Raw genomic sequence first — 19,918 nt, 5'->3', positions numbered from 1 at the left:
ACCGGCCCACCCAGTTATAATTATGTCCTTATCAAGAAAGGACACATGTTATCATCCTATTAATCCAAGAAACCTATAAATAGAGGCATGGAGGAAGGAGGAAGGTGTGCAGAAATTCAGAGGGTCCAGAAATTGAGAGACTCAGAGACCCTAGAGGTCCAGAGGAGGTCCAGAATATTCAGAAGTCTAGAATTCTAGAGTAAAATACAGAAGTTCTGTCGACATTCATCCCCAACACTCGAGCCTTGAAGAAGAGGAGTAACAAACACAACCAAAGCTGTGCCGTTCTTCCTCAAATTCAACAAAGAATTGAACGCCTTTTAATACATTTTACTTATAAAAAAAAAAAAATTCAACAAAGAACAACAAGTACATCAAAATCATGCCGTTCTTTGTCAGTGATTTTTACAAGTTTGAAGAAGCACAACCAAAGTCGTGCCGTTCTTCCACAAATTCAACAAATTCTCTGAAGACGCAGAACAATAAGCACATCCAAAGTCGTGTCGTTCTTTTTCAAGGATGTGTTTGGTAGGGTTGATTTGGAGGGATAGAGAGAGAAGAAAAGAAAGGATAGGGTGGGAGTGTGTGTGAGTGGATTAAGTGGAGAGAAAAGAGAGGATAGGGAGAGATAAGGAGGGATAACTTCATTTGGTTTCTCTCCTAATTTGAGAAGGCAGGGAGAGAAATGATAGTGGAGTAAGTGATTAATTAGTAATACCAAATATACCCTCCATTAATATACAGAAAAGTTATACCATTTATGTCCCAAACAAGAATAAGTATCCTTTCTTTTCTGAAAGGGTAGGACAGTAATTTAGTCATTATCCTTTCTTTTCTTTCTCTCCTCTATCTTATCCAAACAAGAATAACTATCCTTTTTTTTCTTTTCTCCCCTATCTATCCAAACACGAATAGAAATTATTATTATCCTTTCTTTTCTTTTCTTTTCTTTTCTCTCCTAACTAATACTATCATTTCTTTTCTTTTCTTCCCTATCTATCCAAACACACCCTAAATTCAACAAAGAACAACAAGCACATCATAATCGTGCCGTTCTTTCTCCGTGATTCAACAAGTTTGAAGAATCTCCAAACGACACTATTCGAAATCAAGCTTCGTCAGCCCTTGATCAGAAATCATTGGCGGTCTTCCTCAAGTGCAAATTGAGGAAGATTGTCAACAAATCAATTCAAGATCAAGTTCCACCAACCCTTGGATCCAACTAACAAAAGAGATCGAATCAGAGGATATATTCTTTCTTCAGTAAAGAATATCTTAGAGGATTGTACTCTATTATTATAAATCAATGAATTATTATTTGCCTCATATTTCGTTCTTTAATTGCAGATACGAAATTTGTGTGTGCACCATTATATTCAATGGGAACCATTCACTTTGAGAACCAACTGAACCACTATAGTATGGTGTATGCTCAAAGAAAGAAACATCCATGTATATAAACTGCTGACGACTTGGAGGATGGTAACACCTATAACCTTTTTGAGAGTGAGAATAGCCCAAAAATACACACCTCAAAGCTTTGGAACAAAACACACACCCGAAGACTTGCAGAGGAATCAAACAAAGAGATGAATTGGGATGTAAAATTGAGAGTGCTGCTGCAAAGTTAAGAACCCTAGAAAGAGTCCTATTAATGACGTAAACAGCTGTAAGAATTGCATCTCCCCAAAATGACTGGGGAACATTCATACCAATGCAAATTGCTCTGGCTAAGTCAAGGATGTGACGATTCTTTCTCTCAGAATGGCCATTTTGTTGAGGAGTTTTAACATTAGCCATCTGATGCTCAATCCTAAATTCTGTACATAATCGCTATACCTCCCCATAAGTGTACTCCATACCTTGGTCAGATCTGAATTTTTTAATGGTACGAGCATATTGGGTCTGAACTATTGTTATAAATTTTTTTAAAATGGTGTACACCTCATTTTTTGTTTTCATAAGATAAACCCATGTAACACGACTATGATCATCAATGAATAACACGAAATATCAAAATCCAAGATTAGAAGTAACTTGGTAAGGACCCTACACATCTGAATGAGCAAAATCGAAAGGTGTTAAAGCAGATTTATTACTACTAGCAGGATAATTGGAATGAACATGTTTAGCCATATGACATGTCTCGTAGGATAAGTCTGACACTGCCACGTTACAAAATAAGGAAGGAAATAAATATTTTAAATAACCGAAAGAAATATGTCCTAAACACATGTGCCAACGCATAAGCAAGACTTAAATAGATGAAACAAAATTAGAAAATGAAGCTGAATGCATAGACCATCCACTTCACGCCCATTGCCAATTGTTCGCTTCGACACTAGATCTTGAAAAATATAATGAGAGGGAAAGAACGTTACACTACAATTTAATTGTTTGGTAACGTTACTAATAAAAATAACTGATATGTGACCCTTTCTAGCAATGGAAAATGGAGAGCCATCCGCAAGGTGTACCTTGCGATGGTCGGAGCAGATATTATAAGATTAAAAGAATGAGGACATACCAGTCATATTGTCTGAAGCACTAGAATCAATGATCCATGGTGTCGAAGATGTGGATACGCTATATGCAGATGCAGTAGTACCTGAGTGGGCATAAGTGGAGGTTAGCTGCGATGATGCCTCCATTTGGTTGAAGAATTGTTTGAACTTGTCCAAATCAGCTTGAGTCAAGGCAACTGTGGTAGAAGATGTAGAGGCAGAGTTGTCAGGAGTTGACAACGAGACTGGTTGTGTAACAGAATGTGCAGAGGATCGAGGCTGTTGTTTTTGTTGCGGTGGGCTTCCATGTAGAGCATAACAACGAGATTTGATGTGACCAATTTTTCCGCAATGGTCACACTGTCCACTTTGTCATCCTAGAGGAGGTCTGGTGGTAGAGCTCTGAACTGACTGGGATGGTGCAGTTCCTGAAAGGTTGGGAACCCGAATTGCCATAACAGAATGATCAATGGAAGCAACACTTAGTGGATGAGTCCGACGACTCGCATCTGACAACACATAGGAGTATGCATCCTGAAGAGTAGGGAATGAAGATAAGCCCAATAAATGAACACGAGTAAGTTCAACTCGGTAAGAAACTGAAACACTCTATTCTTCTCCACAATCTCTGGATAAAAAACTGCATCATCTGGATCCTTCCAAGAGTGGAAGGAATCATAATATGTCATCTCTTCCCGAATAGCACGAAGCTTGGTGATGTAACCTGAAACTGTCAAGTCACCTTGAGAAATCCTGGTGATATCTTGCCCCAGCTGGAAAATCTGTGCATTATTCTGTCTGTGAGAATAAGTGCGTTGAATTGAATCCTAAATCTGCTTAGCACTCTTCATAAACATATAGCTAACAGCTATGTTTGGTTGCATCGAATTGACTAGCCAAGACATAACCCCAGCGTTATCTGCAAACCATTGTGGATATGCCTTCTCTGACTCTGCTGGCTCTTTCTCAAAACCAGTAATACAGCCAATCTTGCCTTTGCCACCAATGAACATCTTGGCAGACTATGCCCAAATCAAATAGTTGGAACCATCCAACTTCACTATGGTGATTTGAAGTCTTGGATTTTCTAATGAGTTGGTGGGAAAAATGGCACCACCATCTACAGAACTTGAGCCAAGAGAATTAACAGTCGAGGACCCTGAATTTGCCATAATCTGTCACACAACAATAAAAAAACTCCAAAAACACCACAAATTCTGTTAATAAATCAAAGAGTCTCCCCAGACCATAAACAATAACAATGTCTTCTCTGAATATTCCCGAAAAATCCAAAATGCTGACTTTTTTTAAGGAGTGCTGTTTGCTTACATATAGTCAGATAACCTTCTTCTTAATATCCGGAACCTCTTTGTAGACAAATTTTTTTTTTTTACCCAAGCCCTTCTAGGTGTTAGAGACCAACTATCCCAATTTACCCAACCCTAGCAGAGTAAAAAAGAAATTGTAAAACTTAAAAATACTTGTTCTCAATCACAAAACAACACAGAAAAACTTGTGTAGGCAACGTCACACGATGTCACAAACAGTCTAAGGTGGCTGTCGCACAAGTAGAAAGGCTACTGAAAGGTGTTGGCTCTGATACCAAGTAGAAATATAAAAAGAAGAAAAAGAGAGAATTGTGTAAAGGCTTGAATGAGATAAATTACTCATTCATAACTCTAGTATCTATAAATAAAAAGAGCACATGCTCATATTATAAGAGAGGAAACTGAATTAAATTACAGCATATTCTAAAGCATATTCTATGCCATATTCTATAGCATAATCAAATATCTGCTAAGGGTGCGTTTAGTAACATTTTTCGTTTTCTGTTTTTGCAGTCTTAAGAAAGCAGAAACATGATTTTGCTTTCTTGAGTGAAAATAGAAAACAGAAATGATGTTTATTAACACTTGTTGTCACAAATTTGAAAATATAAAATAATAACTGTGTTTAGTAAATACAACATATTTGTTACAAAATGTACATATTATTCTTTAATTTTTTATTTTTTAATTTCTATTTTATTTTTTTCATGGCACGAATTTTCGGAGTTAGTGATTAGAGAGGAGGGTGACGGGGAGAGTAGATGACTTGAACACAAACTCTCGGATACTGGGAGCTACCCAACCACTCAGGCATGACACTTGCTCCCATTAATATTAAAAAGCCATAAATCTATAAAATCTAATTTTAAATTATAAATCTTAAGAATACCCAATACATCATAAGTACAAAATTAGATATACCAAGACAGAAACATTCCCACCGATTATGCATATAAATACATGTATATGCATGATGTATACATTTATTATGTGATATATAATATATTTAGCATATGATAATTTATTATGAATAAAAAATATTAAATAATATATCTTATATGTAATAAAATATATATTGTGTTATAATATTGTAAATTAATTATAATTTAATATTTACATATAATATAATATAGATATGATATATAATAATATAAACTATCTATTGCTTAATAATTTAATAACATTATATTCTATATCAAAAATTATTTTGTCACAAAAAATAATTTACATTATTATTTAATATATTATATATTAAAATGTATTTTTATCAAATAAAAAATAATATACAATATTTAATTTATTCTATATTAAAAATATATATTTTTATTAACATTTAATATGCAACTTAGTATATAACACAAATAATATGAATTTTATTTGAAATGAAAAGTGACTATGCAGTAACATTAGTGAAAACGTTTCTGTGCTACAGTGTCGAAAACATAAGAAACATCATTTTGATGTTTTCTCTTTTCTTCACAAAAATTGAAAACGTTTTTTGTTATAGAAAAACAAAAACATTTTCTTAAATGCGATTTTTGTTTTCGTTTTGCCTTTTTAGAGGTTGACAACAGAGAACAAGAATCGTTTCTTGTTACTAAACGCAGCCTAATATGGTAAGTCATTCCATAAACCGTGGCTATCATATATGCTAATGATCAAATATCTGCTATTATGGTAAGCCATTCCATAAATCGTGGCTATCATATATGCTAACACAGATGGAGTGTGCGTGGTTTCAATATTTGTATTGAGAATTGAGTGAGAGCTTGTGGGTGTAATTGGGTTTTGGGTGTGAGACACTATGCCTTGTATCTCTTTATTTCCATAGTGAAATATTTGTTCTGCCTTCTCCCCGTGGACGTAGGCACAGCTGAACTGCGTAAATTCTTGTCTCGTTTGTGTGTGTGCCAATTTTATTTTCTTGTCATTATTTTTCTCAGTGTTCTCATAAACTCTTATTCGATCCTTATTTCATAACACTTTATTTCATTTTTTTTTTTTTGAAAAGTAAAATTGTATTAGAATGCGTTTAACAGGGGAACGCGTCCCAAGATCAGTACAAAAACAATAATAGAACAAAAAAAAAAAAACATAAACAAGCAAAAAAAGAAAAAAGAGGAAACCTATGGACCTAAAGACCCCAAAAAATTCATGATTTCCTCTATAAAAGAGCAATCTCTCCCCATACCCCAACAAAAAAGAGAACAAATGATGGAGTACTTTAACGACCCAATAGATAACTCCTCCCCAACAAAGGATCTTCTATTACGCTCTTTCCACAGGCACCACCAAATACACAAGGGAGTCGCCCTCCAGAAGTCACGAACACAGGTCCCCACCCTTTGCCCCCTCCATATATCAATAAGACCCCGTGAAGTCTGAGGCATAACCCACTAGATACCAAAAAGGCCCAGCATAAGACTCCAGCAGTCATGAGCCACGGGGCAATGCAGGAGAAGATGATCCACAAACTCACCATCAGTCATACACAGACAACACCGGTTGACAATAATATGGACGCTTTCTCAAATTGACCAGAGTCAAAGAAAGCCACCCTAGTAAGAGCCTTCGACTGCCAAATCGTTTTTCATGGAAAAGAGGAGGAGGTCTGAAAACCGAAAATGCAGAAGAAGGACCGGACCTGAAAAATCCCCTGTGAAGAAGGTACCCAAGTCAAAATATCCATCCCTGTACCATCCACCTCCTGTCAATACAAAAGATCCAACAAGCCATAGGCATCATCCAATTCCTAATTCTGAAAGGCTCGCGGAAACTGAACATCCCACGAAAGCCTGCCGCTATCAAGGTGATAACAGTCGGCAACCGAAGCATGACAATCGACAGCAATCCTAAACAACCTTGGAAACTGACTACACAATGGACGTTCCTCACACCAGGGATCCTCCCAAAACCGGACATAACGACCTTCCTGAACTCTGAATCTATTATGCTTAGCAAACACATCCCAACCCTTCCCAATTGAATGCCACACGCCTACACCGATACGAGATCTAGCAGACCATCCCCCTCTTTCCTCCCCAAACCGACAGGTAATAAGCTTCCTCCATAATCTATGTCTTTCTCTACCAAACCTCTAAAGCCACTTGCCAAGAACAGCCCTGTTAAATGGTGCCAATCTCTGAATCCCAAGGCCTCCCAACTTAGTAAGTCTACAAACCTGCTCCCACCTAACAAAATAATACTTAAACTCCTCCCTCCTACCACCCCAGAGAAAATTGCGTTGAATCATCTCAAGTCTCCTGACCACGGAAGAGGGAATCTGGAAAAGAGAAAGGAAATAAGTAGGAAGACTGGACAGAACACTCTTTACCAACGTGACCTTTCCTCCTTTCGAAAGATATTGCTTTTTCCACCCAGCCAATCTTCTCTCGAAGCGCTCAATAACCAGGTCCCAACTACCCGCCCTTCTAAAGGAAACACTCAATGGCAAACCCAAGTAAGAAATAGGGAAGGAACTCGTCCTACATCCAAGCACAGCTGCAAAAGAAGCCACCTCCTGAACCTCCCCCACAGGAACAAGCACACTCTTACCCACATTAATTCTTAAACCAGAAACAGCTTGAAAACAAGCCAGTACGCATCTCAAATATCTCGATTGGGACACCTCTACCTCACGAAAGACCAAGGTGTCATCCGCAATCAGCAAATGAGAGATTTCCAATTGACGAACTGCCTCTGACCCAATCTTGAACCCCCATAGAAACCCCAAGTTCACAGCCCTCCTCATTAGCCTACTCAGAGCCTCCATAACAATAATAAACAAGAAAGGGGAGAGGGGGTCCCCTTGCCTCAAACCATAAGAACTGCCAAAGAACCTGGATGGAGACCTGTTAACCAAAACTAAAAATCTGACAGACGAAACACAAGTAACAATCCATTTCCTCCATCTTTCACCGAAACCCATCCTCTCAAACAAATAGAACAAAAATTTCCAGCAAGCATGATCATATGCTTTCTCAATATCCAGCTTACACAGAACTCCGGGATCCCCTCTATGAATCCTAAAATCCACGCATTCACTAGCAATAAGAGCGGAATCCAGAATCTATCTACCCCCAATAAACGCATTCTGAGATTCTGAAATAACTCCATCCAGAACCCTCCTCAACCTCGATGCCAGGATACAGACACCCAATCAAGTTGATGGGTCTAAAATCCTTGATATCAGAAGCTCACCCCTTCTTAGGAATCAACGCAATAAAAGAAGTGTTCAGCGACTTTTCAAACTTTCCGTTGGAATGAAACTCATGAAAAGTGCCCATAATCTCCAGTCTGACCACCTCCCAACTTTCCAGAAGGAAGCTCATAGTGAAACCATCCGGGCCTGGAGCTTTATCACCATTGCAACTCTTTAAGGCCTCGAGAACCTCCTCCTCCGTGAATGGCCTTTCAATCCCGTCCCTATCCTCCACAGAAATCGAATCGAAGTGAAGGCCATCCAACCTTGGCCTCCATCGAAGTGGCTCAAAATATAACCTCTGATAAAAAGAAACCATCCCCATTCGCACTTCCTCATCAGAAACCAACAACAAACCATTCACATGAATTTGGCCAATATGATTGCCCCTCCTATGAGCATTAGTTGTTCGGTGAAAAAACTTAGTGTTACGATCTCCTTCTTTGAGCCACAATGCCCGAGATTTCTGCTGCCTTGAGATCTCCTCCATCGCCGCTATCTCAGCACACTCGGCCTGACACGCTATTCTCCTATTACATTGAGACTCATCCAGACCACCTGCCGCATCCAATCTATCCAACTCTGCAATATCAGTGAGAGCCCTATTCTTCCTCTACTCCAAATTACCGAAAACCTCCTTATTCCATATTTTAAGTTTATCCTTCAGATTACAAAGCTTTTCTGCAAGGATAAAACTCGAAGTTCCCACCACCATGTCTTCCACCCACCATTTCCGCACCAACTCCTGAAAATTCGCCACTCTAAGCCACATGTTTCAAATCTGAACCAGGTGCGATGTGGTGTCAGAGCACCACAGTCCAAAACTAAAGGAATGTGATCTGACGTCACCCTAGCCAACATAGCCTGAACTGTGTCCGGAAACTGCTCCTCCCACTCTCTGGAAACCAAGAATCAATCAAGACTTAATAAGTAGGCAACTCATTGGACCAAGTAAAAGGAGCTCCCTCCAAAGGGAGGTCAATAAGCTGATGATCATTGATGAACTTTGAAAAGAGTCTCGTAGCCGGAGTCCATGATCCACCCGTAGACCTCTCCGATGGGGATCTGACCACATTAAAGTCACCTGCTACACACCATAGAAGCGACCACTTCTCCTGAACCCCACTAAGCTCCTCCCACAACACAGGCCTCTCACAGTCATCCACCGGCCCATAAACACCAGAGAACGCGCAAGGGAATCCATCCTCTTCCAGCACAAAGGCATAAGACAGAGAGTAAGATCCCCTACAAACATCAACCTTACCCATCCATCGCCTATCCCACATAAGAAGGATGCCTCCAGAGGTCCCCACCGAATCCAGCGCCTCCCACTTAACGAACCTACTACCCCAAATACTCTTAACAACTCTATCAGTCATACAATCAATCTTCGTTTCTTGGAGACACACCAAATGAACCCCCCATTTCCTCACCACCATCTTCACTACCTTCCTCTTACTCGGGTCATTGAGTCCACGGACATTCCATGATAGAAGTCGTAGCTTCATGGAAAACCAACAACGCCCTCATCCCCTTTACCTCTCCCTCCCTCCCTCACGCCTCCCTTCCCCTCCCCCCCAACCACATGAATCCCATCATAGTTCACATCACAGCGAAGCTTTCTCAGCTCCCTTTCCCTTCTTGAAAAGGAGTAAGTCTTCTTCCTCCTGTTTCTCCTCCTAGAAAACTGAATCAACGCCTCTTCTCTCCCCCACCGTAGCTTGAAGAATTGCTATAGTCTGCTCACGGTTACCTTCGCAAGAAACTCCCAACAACTCACTCGTGGCCCCAGTATTATTCAAAACCCAATCCTTGCCATCGTCATCCCACCCCTGCCTGTCAAGATCATTGGCCATCCCCGACGAACAACTGCCAGGGGATCAACAATCCCCAAATTGGAGTAACAGTCATCGTCCCACATGATCATGTTAAGGGACCTATCTTGTTCCTCACAGCTCCCATCAACCTCCCCTCTCTCACCCTCCTCGACCACATCCATACAGGTTTTCCAGTCAGCAACATTATTCATCCCCCTAACATAAGCCTCAGTGAAAGATTCTGAACTACATGAGGACACATCAAGGCACCTATGTTTCTGTAACTCCTTCACCAACAAAGAAGCAGATTCCTCATTGAGTAAAATGCAAATATCCTTTCCCACACAAACAGTCGTCAAACTTGGCTCACACATTGTTGGCTCCAATTCATCACCCTTAGGAAGGCGCGAATCCACCTAAGACTTCACCAGCCCACCCACATTGCACCCAGCCAAAACCAACTGATGAGAAGAAAAATCCACATCCTCCAGCCCTGCACTGGCATAATCCGAACTCCCATCCACCACCGAATCGACCGCCCCATCCCTTTCTAGCGGTCCAATAGTCACACACCCCAAAACATCCGTGTCCACAGTATTATTCCCCACCTCAGCCACTGGTGATAGCATTTGTTTCTTAACAAGTAAATCATCCCCCACCTCTTTCCTCATCAAACCACCAGAAGGAGTAGAGATGGAAGAATCAGTATAAAGGGAGCTCAGAGTACCCGGAAAAGAGGACTTACCCGGTTCAGGTGATACAGTGCGGGGAACCCATTTCTACTATTCCTTTCTAGACCATCTTCTCCCGGGCTTGTACGACCAACTCGAGTAGTATCCGTCGTTATTAAATGAAGCTCGACTGCCGTTATCTTCTTCAAAAGCCAAATCCGACTGAATCATTCCAACTTTATTCCGAGAAAGCAGATTCTGGCAACTGTCACCATGTTTGAACCTTTGTGATCTCAAACCCGTGTCCTTCTTGGTCTTCATACTCACATTAACCCAGTTCTCCTTTTCCACATTAGACCAAACTCGCGGCATCTCCTTCGCCATTAGAGGATGATCGTGAGCCTCATTTTTGTGATTCAGAACAGAGTTCGGACTGGGCTCAGAGCTGGGAAGAGAAATGGATAGAGATCTATTTGGGCCCCAACTCACATCTCTTACCTTGTGTTTAATTGATGTGGGCTGAGAAAAAATTAGACCAGTCAACTTGGACATGTTACGCCCAACTTCGCTAGATAGCCTTGACCCGCTCTTTCTTAGCCCAACAGAAGATCCACGAGACTTGGGCCTGATCTGCCCCGTCCATCCCTTAGTCTTCGAACCCATCTGTGCTGATCCATGCTTATCAGGCCCACTCCCAACAGGCCCAACAAGACCAATATTCAACTTACACCTACCCACATGTGTCTGCTCCTGTGCACTATTAGCTGTCCTCCACTCACAGCTGGAGACAGCCGTCCATCGTCCACCTGTCCCGCCGATCTTCTTTCCTCCAACACTCGCCTCTGGCACGTGTCTTACCACTCATCCCTGACCTGGAGTTCGGCGACCGTGCCGATTCGCCCTCTGAATCTCCAATCTAGTTGTCGTCACGTTTTCAGATCTGCTATACGGCCGAATCTTTCTACCCATCTTCTCCAGTAATATCTGGAGCTCACAATCGTCACAAGCTAAGGAAGCCGTCACAAGGGAGGGATCAATTTCCTCTGTTATAGAAATACGAAATGTCCACCGTCTGTCCTCCACGAAAAAGAACTCTGGGATTACACCACCTTCAACCATCGTGATGACAATCCTCTCCGTATCACTCATCTCATATGCCTTGACATCACAGAAACCTCCGCAGAAGTCCTCAACAACAACAAAAAGCTTCTGGCACCAAAGGTGAAGAGGGAGGCCATACACGATGATACGCCCAAGATTAAACTTCTTTCTCAACCCGGAGCATCCAACTCTGTAGGTTCAATGATCGATGAACAACTGTGCCTCTCCCCAAAATTTCTTCCCCTTATCCAAAACCCTTTGTGCCTCCATAATCGATGGGAGCCTGAATAACAGAAGACCATCAGCCAATGTCGAGATTTTAACCCCACTCCAAATCCGCCAAACCTTTGAGGCCCACTCCTCGATCTGCTCCAAAGACCCCACCTCTCTGTCAAATCTCCCAACAAGGCAAGATCTAAGCATGGATTCACGAGTAGAGGTACTATTCTTATCCACCCTGAACACATGGCCTCGACGGCGTTGCACACGCTCCACCTCCACCTTACCTTTCAGATCCAGTTGAGGGAGGCTTGCAACCTCCAAAAAAGACAACTTCATTTGGTTCAAAGAATCATCTCTCTTTTGGAACTTGCGAAGAAACACAGCCAAACCAGATCCAACAGAGAAAGAAAAACAAGAAAAAAAGCGTAGCAGAGGATTTCACCGGAATCTATGACTCCGGTGATTGATCAGAGTAGTAGACTCCGACCGCATCTCTACTACGGCGAGCTTTCTTCCGTTAGATCTATGGAGTTTCCCCGAGTGGGTTTGTTATATGGTGTGTTTTATTAAGTACGTAGGAGAGAAATAAACCTAACACCTTTCATATTAAAGCTCCGGTATCATGTTAGAGAACAAAATGCTCCAAAAAACTGGTAGAGACTGTTAGGTCCAAATGTAGACCTCCCTTGAAGGCGGAAATTAATAAGAGGAAAAGCAAAAGCAAAACTTTGATAAGCAAAACTTTGAGGAGCCCTTTAATGAAGATCTAAAAACGATTGTGTGGATAAACTTGGAAAATTCCATAGTTAAGGTCCACCTCCCCTTAGTTGATCTCTGAAAAGGAATCTAACCACATTAAAGTTACCACCAAGCACACCACAGAAAATTCCATCGCTCACGAGCAAAAGCTAATTCATTCCTCAAAAGAGCCTGCACCCCTGTTAGGGAAATGGAGATTTTCAAAAATCTAAAGAGGGACTTTTCATTCCATGACCTTGATATGTAGAGGCCATTATCAAGCCAAAATATGAAGATTCATGTAAGAGTTAGAATATTCACATCAAAACTTGAGATTGCGGTCAATCCACAAAGGGAATGTTCTCCCTTGTGAAGATCTCTTTAGCTCCTTCTTCCTTGGACCACCATCTTCAATTTGGTACTCTTGCCTTTAGGAATCACCCATATGACCTCCATTGATGAACTTGGAAGCTCTAAACTTGTGGGAACCTCTAAGAGATGAGAACACCAAACCCTAATGTAGAGAGAGTGTATATCCATATATCACACTAATAGTGCACAAAAGGCTTATTCTCATTACATTGCCTTATAGTATATATATGCTTTTCTTGGAATTAGTAATTCTCAATCTCTACAAGGAAAAGTGCTATCTCCAATCTCATGGGCCTTCACATCAATTATGGGCTATAGGTGAGAATCCCTTGGGCTTACAAACTTTTGGCTTTAATGAATTAATAATTGACCTGGCCACTACCATGGACCCAATTCAATTAATTGATAAATTAATTTTTACTCCACTCAAAGAAATTAATTGCACTCCAATCGGATAGTAAATAAGCACTAAGTCAATGTTGCAACTTGACCCCTCTGTGCAAGATTAACTATCGGCTATGTTACATGGACTCAGGTACATGTGTCGGGTGCAAGTACGTATCCAAGTTTTGGACATTTCTAATCTTAAATAAAAGGACACTGCTAAAAATTCATATTATTTAAATTTTTTTTTTTCTATTTCTAGACTAAAATAATGTCTATACATAGCATAGTGTCTAATATAGGCGTTTTACTCATTTTGAAACGGTAATATAATGAAATTGAAATTGAAATATATGATATACTTTTTAGTTTCTTGTCCGACAAAAAGTGTTGGACACATATCCTATACCCATGTCCGTGTAATGTGTGTCCGACGTTGGTACTTCACCTACTTTTGAAGAGTCCGTGTAACATAGCTTATCGAATAAGTAAAGCCGTCAATTGGACCACTTAATTAATATATATTTTATATGTCTTAATTAATATATTTATTTTGGTTTATTGATTACTTCGAGTTCGATCACAATTAAAAAAAAAGGTACACGGAGGCTTCCAAATTTTACTTTGTTAACCATAATCAATACAAAATAAATACTAGTAGCACCGATGCAAATATTGAGAATATGACCCTCTAACTATTAATTAACCAATTACCCAAAGAGCTGATCATAGGCAGTGTTACCTGGACTTGCCGGTGGTGTTCGTGTCGTCAAGACAGGACAGGGACATGGGATAGGAGTTGGATCCTTTATTTTTCCATCGGACGCTGCTGATGCTTGTGAATGATTAGGAAAACACACCAAATGATGTCTTGGTTGATGCTCCTAAAGGATAAAGAATTTTTTTTTCATATTTTATTTGTTAAATCAGCAGCCAATCGTGGTGTTTGAAAGCTTCCTGTTTAAAAAATGGCGGAAATGGCTGTCTGAGTTGAAATTAGGGTTACAAAGAAGATGATTTTTTTGTTTCCAAATATGCGTTGTCTTGCACAATTTTGTGTGCTACACCGCGCGTGGTTTCACACTATGTTTGACCTTTGACTATACTTTTAATACCGTGCCTTGATGAGACATCTGGGTTTTGTTTTAAAAATTGACAGCTGTAAACAACTACCTACTCTTGTATAATGATTTACAGCTGTCACTTTACGTTTTTTACAACCGAATAAAAATGTGTACTACCTAACGAAGCACCAGTATAATAATAGTGCTTGAAATAGCTTTAATTTGATCAGTAGGTGTGGGTGTGTGCATATATATATATATATATATATATATAGGAGTATTATTGAGCCTTGTTTGGTCTTCCTTTTTAATAGTAATACTTTGACTTTGCAAACTAGTAAACAACCACACTAGAAAAATAAATTTCCTTATAAAAGAATACAACTTATATATATCTATATTTTATTATTGGAAAATTAATGTCTCAACCATAAAAAAAAACCTCATAATTTTTTTTCTTTTTCAAAGTGTCCACGATCCCGTGTCGAAATATTGGACACTTTTTAGCTGAGTCCCCGTATCCTGTAAATTGAGAGATTGCCGAATCTGTTTCCTAGACGCGCACCCGTGTCCGACACCCGTATCCAAGTTCGGTAACATAGGTCATACGTTCCGTTGAACAAATTAAAGTAATTATTAATTAATAAAATAGTCTATACTTATATCATGCTTGAAAGTCAAATGATATGACAATGGTGGAGAGTAATTGTAAACAACGACTATCACAATATATCTCAACTTATCGCGAATCCGGTTCATATCTTAGTTAATTTGAGTCCATCCGTAATTACCTACTATGAACCATTTATGGTTGTGATACATATTCTTGTATTAAACGCCATCACATATGTATAAATCTCTAGTGTAATCAAGTGGACAATATCAATTTCATAATGAATTGAACCTTAATACATTGCATTCACCAATTGTATAAAGCATAAATATAATTTCAGATAAGCAAAGAATATATGTCTCTACAATCCAAATAGAATTCGCTATGCCAGGCGCTTGCAAAGAGCCTTGTCCCTACCTTTCTGGTCCCACTTTCGTATACTTCTTAGACTTCACTTTCCAGCGTACTTTTGTCGCACACTGGGCTTCGTCCTTCTATGGCCACTAATCCTTCTTTTGAGTTAAGAACTTCTCATCATCTTGATCTCTGAGTAATGCTACCATCTCAGTCAGTTCTGACATGGTTCTTACGACACAGCTACCCGATTCCATGCCTGAAATGATTATTTTTTCCCTATCTACCATGTCATTAGCTTTTATGCCCTTAAAATCACCACACATCCCCAATTGGAACCGTGGATGACACCATAGATGGAGTTGCAGACCTTACAATAGAATTCGTCGCTCCTTGCTCTTCCTCAGAATGCTAGAGCATCCGACTTTGTACTGTATTTAAAAAAGCCTCTCCCCAGTCATGTCCTCCCTCTTTCAAGACCCTATTTGCCTCATTGTGAGAAGATAGCCTGAATAGATGTATTTATTCCAGGAGTAGAGTCACCCATGTGACCCACCCACCCCACTCATCACCTTCCTTGCCTTTGTAGCCCAGCCTTCTGTCTTCTCTAGGCTTTCCACTTCTCTGTCGAAACGAGCAACTAGGCAGGGTCGCAAAGTCTCTTTCCTTCTCTCGACACTTCCATCATCCACTTTGAACGTGTGCCCTCTGTCCGATGACAACAGCCTCGAAACCTCGGTCGGTGAGAATGCGTGGTCGTCTTGCTACTTCCAAAAGCTTCTCCTCTCCATACCAACTTGTCACGGACCCAAAATCACACTGAAGATAGGTCGACGATTATCCTTGCCCTCTCTATCGCACAGAGAATATAATGTAACCCTCTATTGTTGAAGATATCTTCTAGTGCTAATGCTCAGTCTTTATAAGTAACATTACACCATCTATCAATGAAAAGGATTACATTACTTTTCATCCATACTTTAGAGTGCTAATAATGCCCAGTTGCAAAGGTCAAATTGCAATCTTTTATTGCTATGATTCCCGAACATCAATTACATGCCTGTCGTTGCTAGTTTTAAAATGAAGAAAAAAGTCCGTAATGAAAGCATATTGTTCAGAGCTTGAAATAGTTTCAAAGATGTAATTCTGTTTGAATTTTTGCGTTGTGTTTAGCTATAGCTTCCCTCTTCTAGGGATTTTTATTATCATTTCTATTGTTGTAACTGATACTTAAAAACAATCAAGAAAGATTGTGGCTTCATGTGATTAAAATATTTATCTATTTGTTGTTATATTTTTGCCGACTTCTTCGGAATGCTTCATCCTATGGTGCATGCAGAAGGAGAATTTCCAAACATCAACATATATGCTGTAAGTTCAATATCTTTATAATTTTTAATTCTTATATAATTCAGGTTATTCTTTTAACAAATTTATTGTTGGATCATTAAACAACAGGCGGATCGACGTCGTTTTTTTGAACAGAAGCACAGCATAATGTTAGAAAATTTTGGGTTGTTCAGAAAGGGTAACATTGATTGGTATGTAGCTCAGGGTTCCAAATTTAGATACATCTCCATAGAAGACTTCATTTGGTGGTTCGACCGGATTCCTAAAAAGTCCGAGGAAACGATTTATAATTACATGTATAACCAGCAAATTTATGTTTTGGAGAGTTGTCCGGAGCCTTTACTAAAACGCCCAGTATTCATGTGTTTTTGGGAGTTGCCACGCGAAGGGTGGTTCAAGTTAAACGTTTCTGGGATTTTTAAGGAAAAACTTGGTGGGACCAAAGAAGCATTTTGTGGAGACGTATTGAGAGATTGTAGTGGAAGTATTTTTGGAATTTTCCATAAGCCTTTTCCTGATGCGACATCTAGAGATGAAGTATTGTTACTTGGACTGCATCATGGGATAAATGAAATTCTCCAAAGGAGATCGAGAGCAAAGAGAATAATATTGGAGTTTGACCATAAAGAAATGGTCAAGGTGCTACGTCGTGGTAAGCCTTATGCAACAGGGGAATACATGGAACTTTATCAGTAAGCTTTTAGTATAAAGTTTGAATTTATTCTTTAAATTTAGATTCCAGTTTCCAATTATATTGATATAAAAATTATTGTTATGCAGCAAAATTTTTGATATGTTGCTAAAATTTGATGAATATGAAATATCTTTTCAATTCCCTCAAGGAAACGCGGTAGCTTATAGAGTTGCATATATAGCTTCACATTTGACCGTGGGACAGAATTTTCCCAAGAATGACAGATGTTTTGAAAAACTAGTCTGGCAAGATCGATGGAATATTCCACGATATGTGTTCTTCCCGAAAGAAAGATATGGAATTGAAGAATTGTCTGATGATGATGATATATTATTCTTCCTCACTGTTGGGGAAGTGCCTGCCAGGTACTTTTACTTTGCTTTTTAAAATGTTTTTAAAATTCCTGAAAGGAGAAAGTAGTCAGCCGGAATTTAAAAAATTATATATATAGGGGGGTAATCCTAGTAAGTTTGTGCCGTCTATATGTTCTAGACTCTACATCATGACAATCACACTTATTTGTGCGCCTATTTCTATGTAAGCCTATTTTTTACTACTACAATTTTCTTTACCTTTATTCTACTAGTATATTATAAAGTTCACTCGGGAGAAAGAGAAGAATTGTTGGCTGAATATATTTTCTGCAGATTTTTATCTTGTTCATTATACCAGCAATGTAATATGATATTGTACATGGTGTTGGCTTACAATGTAACTTTGAATTGCATCAATTTTTGTTATTTATTTGTTTCTATACTTTTAACCAATTTAGTTTAAACCTTCTATGAGAGTTATGCCATTTGCTCACATTTTATCACTTTTGATATTCCTTTTTTTCTTTTTTGTTGAGAATTTCATAATTGTGTTGGAATTGATGATTCAACTTTCTTCTTCTAGGTGATAGGGTCAGAATGGTATTAATCGGATTGTGTCGCTCTTGACCATGATGATCGCAAATTGTACAAACACGTTGAAGAGTTGGATGATCACTTCCGAGTATGGAATATTTAAAAATGCAAGTGTTGTCTCCTCGAGGTTACTGGGTCTGGGTATAAAATTTGTCCAAACCTCATTATTTAGAAATTAACGATTTAGAAATTATTTGTTCATCAATAGTTTATTAATATTTCCCACCATATTTTCACTTTTATCTTTCTTTTCTTCCCATTATTTTCACTTATATCTTAACAAGACCTTTTGCATCACAAATGTCATTACAATAATATCTGCTGGTGCTTGCAAACATGGTTATCTATACTACTGTCAATATGTGCATATTTGATAATGTTTGCTGTGATTTGACTCTTTTTTTTTATATTAAAAAATAGAGTAAGAAAGGATATCATAGAGATGAAAAGTAATGTTAAAAACATTTTGATATTATATAAATAGTATCGATGGATAGATGGATATAGTAGAATTAGATAATATATGTATGGCATGTAAGATATTATATTATGTCAGATTGCACTGTTCAAGTTATATTGATCATGATCCCCATCTAATTTGTTTAACTAGTAGATTGTTGTTTTACAATTGTTGATGGATTATTGAATTAAATATTCAATTTATATTTGTGTTCACAATTTAAATTCGAATTAATTAACCAAAAAGCATGATCACAAATTCCCATCTAAGACAAATTGGTGATTTCATTGTTTTGAGAGTGACTAAAAGAGGGACTTAAATGGACCTTTACTGTGGTTTAGAATGATGGGTTTTAGGAACATTGCCAAGTTCATGTAAAATATTAATCAAGTTATATGGTACTAAGTTTTACAAGTGGGCTGGAAATATAACTAGTGGGCCAAGTCCATGTAAAATTTGTTGGGCCCAATTGCATGTTAATCTAATTTGGCCCAATAAATTGCAGATTGGACCAGAAGTATTCATTGGACCTTAAACATGGATCCATGATCTATCTCAGCAACATTCTAAATTCTAAACAGGTGAAAGGTAGGTCTACAAATGAACCAGTCATGCCAAGTTTTAGGATGGTCTGAATTTGGGTTCGGACCATTATTCATTGGTATGTGTCTATGTTCGAGTCTCCCTAATTTATTAAAGAAAAAGAAAAAAAATAAAAATAAAAATAGAATTTCAAGGTCTACCTTGTCAGGCACGGATCTACTGTAGGCTCAGTGGGGGCACCTGCCCCACTGAATTTTTTTATTATTTCATTTTACACCCCTAAATTTATATTTTTTTTGTATTTACTCATAAAATCTTGAAATTACTCCCACTGAAATTATGAAAATTTACCTCTCCTCATATGAATTTCTAGATTTGTCCCTACTTGCCGTTCAAGTTTGGCTAGTCAGCTATGAGACTTTGGCTTGGAGTTGCGGTAAATGCGGTCATGTGTAAGTGAGGCATTTGTTCTCAAAGGAGTTTAAAAGGCACGACATCTTAGCTCAAGTGATATGTAAAGGGTTAGTTCAGTGCGCGACAGACATTGTAATGTTTAGGGATAATTAAATACACAGTTTTACCTTACTTTTATAT

At 38.8% G+C, this 19,918-nt stretch overlaps 1 protein-coding gene across 1 annotated transcript in view; it reads left to right on the top strand.

Annotated features, from left to right (window-relative positions):
- Nucleotides 1-18,563, top strand: part of LOC132276961 (uncharacterized) — a 51,493-nt gene extending 32,930 nt beyond the window's left edge. The window contains exons 3-6 of the mRNA XM_059778628.1: nt 16,709-16,740; nt 16,828-17,411; nt 17,500-17,778; nt 18,311-18,563. Of these exons, the coding sequence (XP_059634611.1) occupies nt 16,709-16,740; nt 16,828-17,411; nt 17,500-17,778; nt 18,311-18,314 (899 nt within the window). The 3' untranslated portion in view covers nt 18,315-18,563. The remainder of the gene's footprint in view (nt 1-16,708; nt 16,741-16,827; nt 17,412-17,499; nt 17,779-18,310) is intronic.
- The last annotated feature ends 1,355 nt before the right edge of the window (nt 18,564-19,918 follow it).

This window comes from Cornus florida, unplaced genomic scaffold, assembly GCF_030987335.1.
Source record: "Cornus florida cultivar Cherokee Brave unplaced genomic scaffold, ASM3098733v1 CherokeeBrave_3.0.0_Hap2_Chr10, whole genome shotgun sequence".
NCBI lineage: Eukaryota > Viridiplantae > Streptophyta > Magnoliopsida > Cornales > Cornaceae > Cornus > Cornus florida.
The sequence above is the reverse complement of the archived record's forward strand: the minus strand, read 5'-3'. Positions and strand labels throughout refer to the sequence as shown.